The following is a 12947-nucleotide window of genomic DNA, read 5'->3' as shown; positions in this document are numbered from 1 at the left end:
TGTACACTTGAAATTAACAAATTTTAAAAACTAGACAGTATCCTTTGAGAAGAAAAAATTCATTTTAGTCAGTGTCCAAATGAAAAACTGCCATCCCAGGCACAAAAACATCTAAGAAGTGGTTAAATGTGTGATAGATGGATGAGACAGAGGGGCAAGCAGAAAGTCATAGTAACAGATCTTCCTACAACCTTCCCTGACAACTGTATACACACACACACACACACACACACACACACACACACACACACACACACACGCACCCCTATTGTCTATTAGCTTGTAGCAGGACTTTGCCTGGGTTTCCCAGGCTGTTTCTACGGTCTCTTACTGTTTGATGGTGTTCTGATCTTCTGTATAAAAAATTCAGCCTCTTAAGTGAATGAAAAAAAATTAAAAATGAAAATAACATCAGGTGAAATCTAGTATTACTGAAAACAACAGTATCCTGTCTGCTGCTAGCATCTCAAGAGATTTCTGCAAAATAGAAAGTAGGTTAGAATGATATGATAAAAAGCCAGTTTTCTTACACAGAAAGTGGGAGGCTTCCTGGTAAACAGAGTAGATTCTGAGTGGACCCAGAAATATATCCTAGTCCATAAAGGCACATGTTAAAGGAGACAGTGGAGTGTGAGACCACCGGTAGCTTCAAATATACACACCACCAATTCTAGAGTTGACTCTGCACAGATGTGGAACCCCGTGTTGGACCTCAGAGCCTGTAACTAATGGGGACAATTCTCTTTGACGTGCACCTTGTTCACAAATTTCAGTTTTAAACAAATCATAAAATGCACACCAAGCAGAAAAATATCAGGGTAGAAAAAAATGAAAGACGTTTATTGACTCCTACTAGTGGAGATCTTTTTGAGGACAAGTTTAATCCAAAGTATAGGAGGTAAGGTCCATGAAACTGGAATTTTCTGTCAGAGTGTTTCTCCTTTCATTTATACAATGGAAGTTCCTTCTGCTCCCTTTTGAATCTATGCTCTGTGTGAAAGTTGCTCAGTCGTGTTCAACTCTGTGACCCCATGGACTGTACGTCCATGGAATTCTCCAGGCCAGAAGACTGGAGTGGGCAGCCTTTCCCTTCTCCCGTGGATCTTCCCAACCCACGGATCGAACCCAAGTCTCCCACCTTGCAGGCAGATTCTTTACCAGCTGAGCCCCAAGGGAAGCCACAAGCTTCTTTCTTTAGGATCTCTCAAAACCGTTCAAATTTTCTTGCTACAAGCTTTACTCTTTGATGATTCCTCCTGTGTATGATATCCTTCTGCTCCCTTTTGAATCTATGCCCTTAGATAATTCAAAACAAGGGAGTTTTCCAGGCTTCTTACAGGTCTCTTCCTAAAAATGCTTCAGCTGGCAACTGAGGTGTCAGCTCAGGGAATTTCTCTGATGGGCTGAAACACGATAGAGCAGGGTGAGGTGTGGGCTGCTCCAACATGATTTCTCCAGCAGTTCTCTTTAGACCACCTTCCTGGTGAGGCACCACTTGGAACAGCCACTCCTGAGGATACCCTTGGAGGAGGAGGAGGATGAAGAAAGCTCTGATTCTGAGGGCTCTCACTCTGGCCGCCATGATGAGCCCCTGTGGAGGTGAAGACATCGTGGGTGAGTATACAGTTGAGGGGTGTGGGTTTACAATTGTGAAGAATTTTTTTAATTTTTATTTTATATTGGAGTATGGTGGCTCAGGTGGTAAAGAATCTGCCTGCAATGCAGGAGACCCAGATTTGATCCCTGGATTGGGAAGATCCCCTGGAGAAGGGAATGGCTACCCACTTCAGTATTCTTGCCTGAAGAATTCCATGGGCAGAGGAGCCTGGCAGGCTGCAGTCCATGAGGTCACAAAAAGTATGACATGACTTAGCAACTAAACAACTATATATATACATATATATATACATCTTCTTTATCCATTCATCTGTCAGTAGACATTTAGGTTGTTTCCATGTCTTGGCTCTTATAAATAGCACTGCTGTGAAATAAAGGTGCATTTATCTTTTTGCATTATAGTTCTTTCCGGATATATGCCCAGGAGTGGGATTGCTGGACCATATGGCAACTCTATTTTCAGATGTGCATTCTAAATAACAAAGAGTTGTGTGTATGTGTATGTGTGTGAAAGTCGCTCAGTTGAGTCCAACTCTTTGAGACCCCATGGACTAAAAAGCAATATAATGCCAAAGTATAGCATGATTTATTATAACTTCACATTTGATTGTTTGTTTCAGAAATTTAGGTAATGTTGGTGGAAAACCTGGGAACTGAAAACAGGTTAGTCTCAGCTTGTCAACCCAAACTACCAGTCCTGTCGCCTCCAGCCAGCAAAGCTCTAAAAAGAGGATAAAAGCAGATTAATTTTGGTTAATCAGCCCTCTTGGCTCCTCCGTTCTGTATTCACAACACCTTCTTGAAGGTGGCTTATTCCACTAAATTTCAGTGTCCTGTCCTAAACTTTGTCCTACTGTGTCATTGTCAATAGTTATTGAAACCCAAAGGTGGGGTGGGGGGGTGGGAAGTCAAGGAAAAGAGAAGAGGAATGGAATGGAATCTTCAAAACATTTCCTAATTGTGATTCATTAAGTCAACAAATATTTAGTGAGGTGTCAAGCACTCCTCTGGGCATAAAGCAAGATTTCTGGGAATGCCCTGGTGGTCCAGGGGTCAGGACTCCATGCTTCTACTGCCAGAGGACAAGGATTCAATCCCTGGTCAGGGAACTAAGATCCCTCATGCTATGTGGCACAAACAACAACAGGTCAGGATTACTATCCACGGGAAACTCATGTTCTTACAATCAGACAGATAACTTTAAAAAAAAAAAAAACATTTCATAAGTAAATAAATTCCATAGTGTGCTAAGAATGAGATAGGTGCTCTGAGAAGTAAGAGATTAGGTGATTAGAAATAAACTTAAGAATTAAAATTATGTAATCATTAACTAGGGCTTCCCCAGCAGCTCAGGGGTAAAGAATCCAACTGCAATGCAGGAAACACAGGTTTGACCCCTGGGTCAGGAAGGTCCCCTGGAGAAGAGCATGGCAACCCACTCTGGTATTCTTGCCAGGAGAATCCCAGGGACAGAGGAGCCCATTGGGCTACAGTCCAGAGGCTCGCAAACAATAGGACATGACTAGCCACCTCATGCAAAGAGTTGACTCATTGGAAAAGACTCTGATGCTGGGAGGGATTGGGAGCAGGAGGAGAAGGGGACGACAGAGGATGAGATGGCTGGATGGCATCACTGACTCGATGGATGTGAGTCTGAGTGAACTCCGGGAGTTGGCGATGGACAGGGAGGCCTGGCGTGCTGCGATTCACGGGGTCGCAAAGAGTCGGACACGACTGAGCGACTGAACTGAACTGAACTGAACTGAAGAGACTAGCACACACACAAGCATTTATCATTAACTCATTTAACTGAAATCTTGCTACGTGCCATGAACCCTTCACGTTACTGGGGGTACAGAGTGAATAAGACAGCATCTCAGCACCTCTTGGCGTGTACATAACCCTCCCTAACCCTAGAATAGAAAAGACGGAAATAGGAAGTGGTATCGGACCAGGCCAAATATGAACCCACACTCCTACACAGACCACTTCTCATGTGTTTTTATTTAATCCAATTCTTTCCCCTCCCTTGTATCCTGCCTCCTTGTTCTTACCTTCCTGCTTTGGCATAGCCACACACCAGTGGACCACGTGCGCACTTACGGCACAAATGTCTACCAGACGTACGGCGCCTCTGGCCAGTTCACGTTTGGATTTGATGGAGACGAGCTCTTCTACGTGGACCTGAGGAAAAAGGAGACTGTCTGGCGGCTCCCCGAGTTTAACAATATCACCATGTTTGAAATTCAGAGTGCCCTGAGAAGCATTGTTATGTCAAAAAGAAATTTGGACATCTTGATGAAAAATTCCAACTTTACACCTGCCACCAACGGTAAGTGTGGCCTCTCTTCACGGTGTCTACCTCCTGGTCCTGGTCTCTTTTTCCTCCCCAGGGTAGCTAGTCTTCCCCCCAACACTCTAGATTGCTCCCCCTTTCTATTCCATTTCCTGGCAAATACCCAGTCCTCAGCTACAGATTTAATCTTGAAATATCCCTCCCCTAAGTTCCAAGAACCTCTCCTTGAAGTTCTAAAAGAGGATATTCCCAAGCTCTTGGCCTAAGTAGCCAAGTAGTACCTCAGCCCTTGTCTCCTTTGAAGAAAGAATTCAGCAAAGAGACCAAGCTTGTGAAATCAAGACAGTGTTTATTAAAACCAGAGTACGTGTGGAAGAGCTCATAAAAGAACTCAGAGTTTGGATTTTTTTTTTTTTAACGTTTTTTAATGGGTCTCAAAATCCTGGACAGATTTTTTATCAAGCTATTTCCATTAGAAAGTACTGATTTTAAAAACTAATAACTGAAAACTGCCACACACAAAACAAATGGTCCATAAAAGATTCTCCTTTCCTTCTGAAGTTTTTACAATGCATTGCTATTATTAACCAGTCTTTTACTATTAAACGTAAATGGTGACTCACTCCAAATGGACTGAGCTGCACACAGTAGGGACGATTTAGCTTGCTTATATGGGGGCAGTTTTCTGGGCTGTCTCGGGCCAGTCATCTCGCTTGTGCCCAGTTTTCACCTGACTCAGGATTCTTCCTGATGGGCATGCATCTCTCAGCCAAGGTGGATTCCAGCGCAAAGGTTTCTAGGGGGTTGGCAGGACACCTTCTGGGCTGGCGTCTCCTTCCTCCTTTGTCCTCCTAGACTGAAGACCTCTTCTGCACATGCCTCAGCCTGGGAAATCCCCTTGACCACAAGACGAGGAAGCTGTGGTCGCTTTGTCTTTCACCTCATCAGGGCCCCGTGCTCCTGCTGGTATCGTGTCCTAAAGCGTCAGCAGGAGAACAGTTGCAGCTGCTCAGCCCGTGGCCCATCTGTCTCCTAGCTCTCACACACTGACCCACTCTGCCCTGTGGATTCCCAGCGAGAAGAACGTGTTCTAAGCTTCACAGTGACCCTGAAGAAGAGGACAGTTCAGAAGAGAATTCACAGCACAGTTCAGAGGACAGTTCAGCATCTGTAGATAAAGATGTCAGCCCCAGTTCTGAAGTCACCACAGATAGCACTAATCTTCCTCATTCCGAAGATAGAAGAGCCAAGGTCGAAGTTTTGGACGGTCCTACCAGTAAAATAATAATAATAATGATCAATATATAATCTAAGAAACAGGTGAAAATAAAGGGAGGTTATGGCTGACTGTAAAGTGAGTCTGAAAGGACATGGGAAATAATACACTAACAGCTGGGGAGATTGTACATGGGGTGGGGGAGCCTCCCCTAAACTGAGTAAGGAGCATAAGGCACGGTTGTCAGAAATTCCAACCCATCTTTGGTCTTCATTGTAGACATCCCTGAAGTGGCTGTGTTTCCCAAATCCTCCGTGGTCCTGGGGATTCCCAACACCCTCATCTGTCAAGTGGACAACATCTTTCCTCCTGTGATCAACATCACTTGGTTTTACAATGGACAATTTGTTGCAGAAGGTATCGCTGAGACCACCTTCTACCCCAAGAGTGACCACTCCTTCCTGAAGTTCAGTTACCTCACCTTTCTTCCCGCCAGTGAAGACTTCTATGACCGCAGAGTGGAGCACTGGGGCCTGGAAGAGCCCCTCGTCAAGCACTGGGGTAAGTGCATTCCAAAACACACGCCCTTCTCCACATCCAATCTACCTGCATTCCTTCTGAATCCAGCCTCTGGACTCTGAGACTGAATCAAATCTTGGAGACAGGGTTTTGGGTGAAGCAGAAAGAACAGCTTTATTTCTTTGCCAGGCAAAGGGGGCCCCAGTGGACTACTGCTCTCAAAACTGTGTGTCCCCGCCTGGAGGGGGTAGCGAGGAGTTTTATAGTAATGGTGTGGTCAAAGAGAGTGTGATCAGCTCCTGAACATTCTTCTAATTGGCTGATGGTGAGCCAAGAGGGAGTCAGCATCATTAACCTTCTGTTGACAGCCAGTCTGGGGTCAGTGTGTTGTGGGCAGCATATAGTTAATTTCGCCACTGGTTGGAGATTTCAACAACTGCCAAACAGCTCAAAGAGTGTTGTGTGTATCCCTTGACGGGGAGCCAGGACCCTGCCCCAAGGCTGCACTGATGTTTCTTAACTGCTCCTCCCTTGTCTCCACATCCCCTCCCTTCCCTGAATAACATCTGTTTGAGCCTGCCTCTTGAACTCAGAGAGGTCATGGAGGCTGAACGAAGCCCGTTTCCTGCAAACAAGAAACGGGGAGACACAAAAAGGCTTTTGTGCACAGGAGCATCACAGGACCCTGCTCGGTATCACTTTGACCCTATAAGTCTTTTTGTTCTCAGAGCCCGAGATTCCAACCCCTACATCAGAGCTGACAGAGACTTGGTCTGTGCCCTGGGGCTGCCCATGGGCCTCATGGGCATCGTGGTGGGCACTGTCCTCATCCTCCGAGTCCGGTGCTCAGGTGCTGCCTCCAGACGTCGAAGGGCCATGAGTCATGGCCTGAAAGATGGGAAGGTAAGGATCAGGTCTAGAAAGATGGCACTTCAGGCAGGGAAGGCAAGGGTGGAAAATTGGCATCCAGGATACATACATGTGTTTGAACAACTGTGGGCAAATTGGAGATGGGTTGACACTGGGACGGAGTTACCACCAAAATCTTGGGTTTTTCCTGCCCACTGATGCTGAATAAAAAATACGGAGACAGAGTTTGGAGGAATAGAAAGATGGCTTTGGTCGGCTGCAGGAAGAACACAGCAGAACGTAGGAGGCTAGTGCCCCGCGCGATGGGGAATTGGAGGGGACCATATAGCTGGGGTTCACAGGCCAAGGTCTGTGATCAGGAACAAAACAGTGAGAGTCTTGCATTCTTCTTTACTGTTTCAAAACAGAACTGGCTTCAGGAAGCCCAATCATTGGGTCAGTTTGTCTCTGATTTATAATATTGCAGCCCTCTTTCTGCAATGCAAAATGCTACAAGGGGTGGTCTGCAAAGGGAGCGCTGGGAAGGTAAGCACCAGGTGCAGGATGTAATTTGCGTAAGGTTAAGGGGCAGTAGGTACCGGATATAATTTACATGGTGTCAGGTTCATTCTGTGAGATACAGGCTACAGTTGAGTAAGGATGAAAGGAAAGCTAGGAGTGATTAACTCCTTCAGGTCTTCTCTCCTCTGTTCACTGTTCCTTTCACTTGTTCTCAGGAAAGGAAAGTCTTCATTTCTGTTTTCGCTGCAGCATCAGAAGCACAGGACCATCAGCCTCATGCTGCTTGGTGTTTCATGTGATCAGTCTTTACAAGAAAAGAAAGGCATGGTTCAGACTCCAGTTCCCCATCTTGACCTTGACTGAGACGTGCTCCTTGGTCCACTTCATCACAGAGCTCCTTCCACGCCCTCCTGCCCTCCCTGCTGGGGTGGACTTTATGGAGGAATTTTCCTTCGAAGATCACTGACCCTCATGAATTCTCCCAACTTAGTCTTTGATTCATTGCCTACCTGTCACAGAGACCTGGATTGTTCCACCCAGCCACCAAGTTCTTGGTCACTCTAATCCAACATCTGTTCCAAACAAATAAATAGATCTTGCGTCAAGAGATTGTCTTGCTAAGTGAAGTAAATCAGAAAGAGAAAGACAAATACCATAGGGTATGACTTCTGTGTGGAATCTAGAATATGACGCAAATGAACCTTCCTATGAAACAGAAGCGGGATCAGGAGCATAGTGGATGGACTGGCGGCTGCCAAGGGAGGAGGGGGATGGAGAAAGTTGGACTGGGAGTTTGGGATCAGCAGATGCAAACTGGTACATGTAGAATGGATAAACAACAGGGTCCTACTGTATCTTCAGTATCCTGTGATAAACCATAATGGAAAATGACCACAAGAATATATACAGATGGATGTATGTATAACTGAGTCATTTTGCTGTACAGCAGTAATTAACACAACATAGAAATTTTTTAAAAAGACAAATCTCTTTCTAGGGTATTTTTGTTCAGGGTGTCCATTTTCTCTGTTCCTAGGGCTAACTCCTGTATAAGCATGGAAGCCCCTGTGTTGGAAGGCTCATGGAAATCTCAGCTCCATGGAACCTGTTTCTCAGATCACATTAATACCACGCAGCCAAAGTGTGAAAATGGTATTCTTAAATGGGGACCTTTTTTCCTCCCTAAACTTCCTCTTTGCTCTCTCTCTCTTCTTACATTAAAGTATCAATGAATATAAAGCAAAATTTCTCCCCTCAGTGCAATGTTTATATCTAACATGCAAAAAAGTGGGGGGGAGGGGGGTGGCGGTGCCAGACCAGACACTGAAATAAAATCTTTTAAACATCAAAACTGGATTTTGAGAGTGCAAAGTCCGAAACATGGATCCGTGAAGGAGGCAGAATGATGTAAAGCTCTCCTCCCCATTTTCATCCTGATGAGATAGAAAGTCTCCAGGTGGGATGAGACAGAGCATAGAAGTGAGAACGATAGAAAAAGATAATGCTGTCTGTGTCTCAGAAAACGCCCTGCACTTTCTCTTATCTGGGTTAATATCAAGGAGAAAGGAGAGACTGGCTGACAGGCCCGGAGCAGGGGCAACCTCACTGCCCTGTAGGTACCCCCATTTAGCAATACTATAAGTACAATGTAAACACAAGTTCACAAATTATGTGTTTTTTTATTTTTATTTTATTTTATTTTCAGTTGTGCTGCACGGCATGGGAGATCTAAGGTCTCTGACCAAGGATTGAACCCGTGACCCTTACAGCTGAAGTTAGAGTTTTAATCATTGAATGCCCAGGGAAGTCCCCAAATTAGGTTTATTAGCATCCTATCTTTAATCGGTGTTGTTCTATTGTATGAGACTTTGTAAATAGACTGAGATTTCAGTAATGTATTAAGACCACCCTATTTCACATTTTTATACAATATAATCCTTTAGTAACCACAAAATGGGCTCTTGAGAGGATCCACAAGATAATACATATAAAACACTTAGCCTAATGAGTGTCACACGGAAAGCACCCATCATGTTACCTCTGACTGTAATTCATGTTATCTGGAATCAAAACTCCAATCTCAATGTCCAAACTCCAGGGGTCACATTTAGTCCTTGCTGAGCATTCTTTGTGCTTAAACTACTTAATTTTATATACATCTTTACACCAATTCCAGGCATGAGGTATTCTTAACTTCCTTGTTTCTTGCCCTTTCTCTTTCTTTCCTTTTCTATTTCATATGGTTCAGTTCAGTTCAGTTCAGTCGCTCAGTCATGTCCGATTGGGGTAGAAGAGCCATAACTAAAATTCACCATTTTAACCATTTTGAGGGTGTGGTTCAGGAGCCTTAAATACATTTACACTGTGTTATGCAACCATTACTGTCAACCATTACTTTTTCATCTTCCTAAACTGAAACTCTGTAACTACTAAATGAGGCCTCTATTTCTACCCTCCCTTCAGCCCCTGATAACCACCATTCTACTTTTTTTTATTAATTTGTGTGTGTGTGTGGCTGTGCTGGGTCTCCATTGCTGTGCAAGGGCTTTCCCTAGCTGCAGAGAGTGGGGTCTACTCTCTAGTTTTGCACGGGCTCCTCATTGCGGTGGCTTATCCTGTTGCTGAGCCCAGGCTCTAGGTGACCAGGCTCAGTGGTTGTGGCTCATTGGCTTAGTTGCGACGTGCGGGATCTTCCCTGACCAGAGATCAAACCCATTCCTTGGTTTGGCAGGCAGATTCTTAGTCCCTGGACCACCAGGGATATCCCCATTCTACTTTTTATCTCTATAAATTTGACTATTCAAGACACTTCACATAAATGTAATCATACAGTATTTGTCCTTTTGTGACTGGCGATGGCACCCCACTCCGGTGCTCTTGCCTGGAGAATCCCATGGACGGGGGAGACTGGTGGGTTGCAGTCCATGGGGTCGTGAACAGTCGGACACAATTGAGCAACTTCACTTTCACTTTTCACTTTCATGCATTGGAGAAGGAAATGGCAACCCACTCCAGTGTTCTTGCCTGGAGAATCCCAGGGACTGGGGAGCCTGATGGGCTGCCATCTCTGGGGTCACACACAGTTGGACACAACTGAAGTGACTTAGCAGCATTTTAATTTAGCATAATATCTTCAAGGCTCAGCTATGTTATAGCCTTTGTCCACTTTTCCTCCCTTTTTAAGGTTAAATAATATTCCTCTGGGCTTCCCAGGTGGCTCAGTGGTAAAGAATCCACTTGCGAACGCAGGAGACACAAGAGACACAGGTTTGATCCCTGGGTTGGGAAGATCCCCTGGAAAAGGAAACGGTAACCCGCTCCAGGATTCTTGCCTAGAAAATTCCATGGACAGAGGAGCCTGGAGGGCTTCAGTCCATGGGGTTGCAAAGAGTTGGACATGACTGAGCAACTGAGCACACACAGTATTTCGTATGTCCGTATACTCCATTTTTTTAATCCACTCATCCATCAACAAACGTTTGAGCTGTTTCCATCTTTGGCTACTGTGAATAATGCTTTTGTGGACATTGCTTTTTTAGTCCCTGTTTTCCATTCTTTGGAGATATAATAGAGAGTTCCAGTTGCTAGGCCATACGGTAATCGTATGTTTAATTTTTTGAGGACCCACCATACTGATTTCCACAATGGCTGCACCATTCTACATTCCTGTCAGCAATGTACATGGGTTCCTATTTCTCCACATTCATGCCAACACTTGTTATTTTCAGAGTTTTTGATAATAACCATCCTAATGGATGTGCATATAACTACACACAAGAAAATGGTGATTCTCATAAACAAAATATTTATCAAAAGAAACAAACAGAACCAATAAATAAAGTTATTTTGTATTTATATTAAATTCAAAGTCATGCAAACGTAAGAAAAATAAGAAGATAGTTTTCACAAAATTCAGAGTAATATTTTCCTCTTAAAGGAAAAGATAGTAATCAGAAGGTGCACACAAGAAGCTCCTGGGAAGCTGGTTGTGTTTTGCTTTATAAACTGCATGGTTTGTTATTGATGAAACTCTGCACACAGGTTTATGAAACTCTCTCTACAGAAGTTACATGTCACTCTAAAAGAAATGTTAGTATTATTATATCTCCTATTATAAAAATATTAGTCTCAAGTCATGAGCTGAAGTATTGTGTGTATAGCTTTCCTAGATATAAATCCAGTTCAGGAAATATAAATCCAGTTTACTTCAGGAAATGTGCTCTTTAAGGAAAATGATGTGTTTACACTTGAGACATGAAGACCTTTTAAACTAATAGAAATTTAAGATCCAATGCCCAAGGATATGGATCAATAAGGAAAATAATTGGAAGGATCGTGATGACTCTTAGCCATCCTATCCTCGTTAAAGGACCTGCAGGCTCAGTTCAAGGTAAAAAGATTACATGAAGCGTATATTATTGGACACAGTAGAGGAAAATAGTCAACATCTTCTGTTGGATGACCTGTTGGATGACGGGAGACCTTCTTGGGAAAGTTCTTCTGGTGGCAAAGTCTCAAAAGGAACATCACCAGAGGTGTTTTAGGGCAAGCGACAGATGCAGGCTTAGGAAAGATCTGAAACTGGAAGTGGTCGCTTCACACGTACCTCAGAAAGCAAGACAAGAAGGAAGAGGGAAGCACTTCAGGGAAAGGTAAAAACCCAAAGAATAAAAATAAAGCAGAGGGTAGGGGAGTGAATCACTGGTACAGCCAGATACTGGAAGAGCTGCAGGAAGGGAGACCCAACCCCCTCCAGGGCCCGAGACTGGACACTCGTCTAACACTCGGAAATGAGCCGTCCCAGGAGATACCCGTGCTGACAGAGCTAGAGACGTGATAAAGGCGCGCCCGGCGGGGAGCAGGAGGATCGGGGAGCCCTGGGGGACTGCTCCGCCCCCTGGTTCGAGGCCCGGGTTTTATGGCGACGGGTTAGTTTCCCGGTTGTCTCTGGCCAATCGTTTTGACTCAGGGTCCTTCCTGGTGGCTCACACATCACTCAGCCGAGATGAATTCCAGAGCAAAGGATTCTGGGAAGTCGGTAGTACATACTGTGGGCGGGTGTCTCCTACCCCCTTTGGGCCTTTCACAAATTCTCGCAGTTGGTTTTCGGGGGCCACACCTTGCTCCTTATCGGGAGATCCTTTTGTGAGACAACTCATGCAAGTGGCTATCATTGTGCCTGGCCAAGGCGGGTGGTTTTGGTCAATGGTTTCCTAACAGAAGTGGCAAAACAGAGAATTAAAAATAATGAATGAGGGACTTCCCTTGTGGTGCAGTGGCTAAGCCTTGGTGCTCCCAACGTAGCGGGCCCAGGTTCCATCCTTTGTCAGGGAACTAGAGATCCCACATGGAGGAACTAAGACCTGACCCAATCAAAAAATTATATAAATTGTTTCAATATAATGAGTGAGGCTTGTGTGCCCTGCAGAAGACCTTTGATTTGGATTTCGCTCATGTAGATATGCACTGAAAAAAAGTGAATGCTGACATGTAGTTAGGGGTACTTCATCAGAATCATTTTCTCTTGAATTTTACATTGTCAAAAAAAAATAGAAAAAAGAATTGTCTGGATCTCAACAAATTACTTTTTTAATACGTTGTAAGATTGTGAAGGAAAATATTTACTGATAGAGGCACACAGAAAGAGCTGATAATTACTCCCATATTCTTAAACTCAGTCTGGGAGCTCTGTTAACAACAAACATGGAGTTAACGGCTGTTGGATTAGCAAGGTATAGCAGTGATTTTAAGAACCTCATAATCAAAACTTAGTAGATTAATATATTGTCTCTTTAAATTTACAGGGAAATAAATCCTACTGGAAATCTGTTACTGATTTTGAGGTGAGAAATTGTAATCAGAATGCAATGAAGTGTGCTTCGAGGTAAACAATTATAGGTCTGCATTTTATTTATTTATTTATTTATT

General features: G+C 44.0%; 1 protein-coding gene across 1 annotated transcript; it reads left to right on the top strand.

Moving 5' to 3' along the window:
- The first annotated feature begins 1538 nt into the window (after positions 1–1538).
- Positions 1539–7382, top strand: LOC128056359 (HLA class II histocompatibility antigen, DQ alpha 2 chain-like). The gene is given in 6 exon segments (XM_052649121.1): positions 1539–1614; positions 3701–3949; positions 5409–5690; positions 6377–6415; positions 6418–6551; positions 7269–7382. Coding segments are annotated over 6 exon segments (894 nt in total).
- The last annotated feature ends 5565 nt before the right edge of the window (positions 7383–12947 follow it).

This window comes from Budorcas taxicolor, chromosome 11 (genome assembly GCF_023091745.1).
Source record: "Budorcas taxicolor isolate Tak-1 chromosome 11, Takin1.1, whole genome shotgun sequence".
Classification (NCBI taxonomy): Eukaryota; Metazoa; Chordata; class Mammalia; order Artiodactyla; family Bovidae; genus Budorcas; species Budorcas taxicolor.
This window is presented reverse-complemented; position numbering and strand designations above follow the sequence as displayed.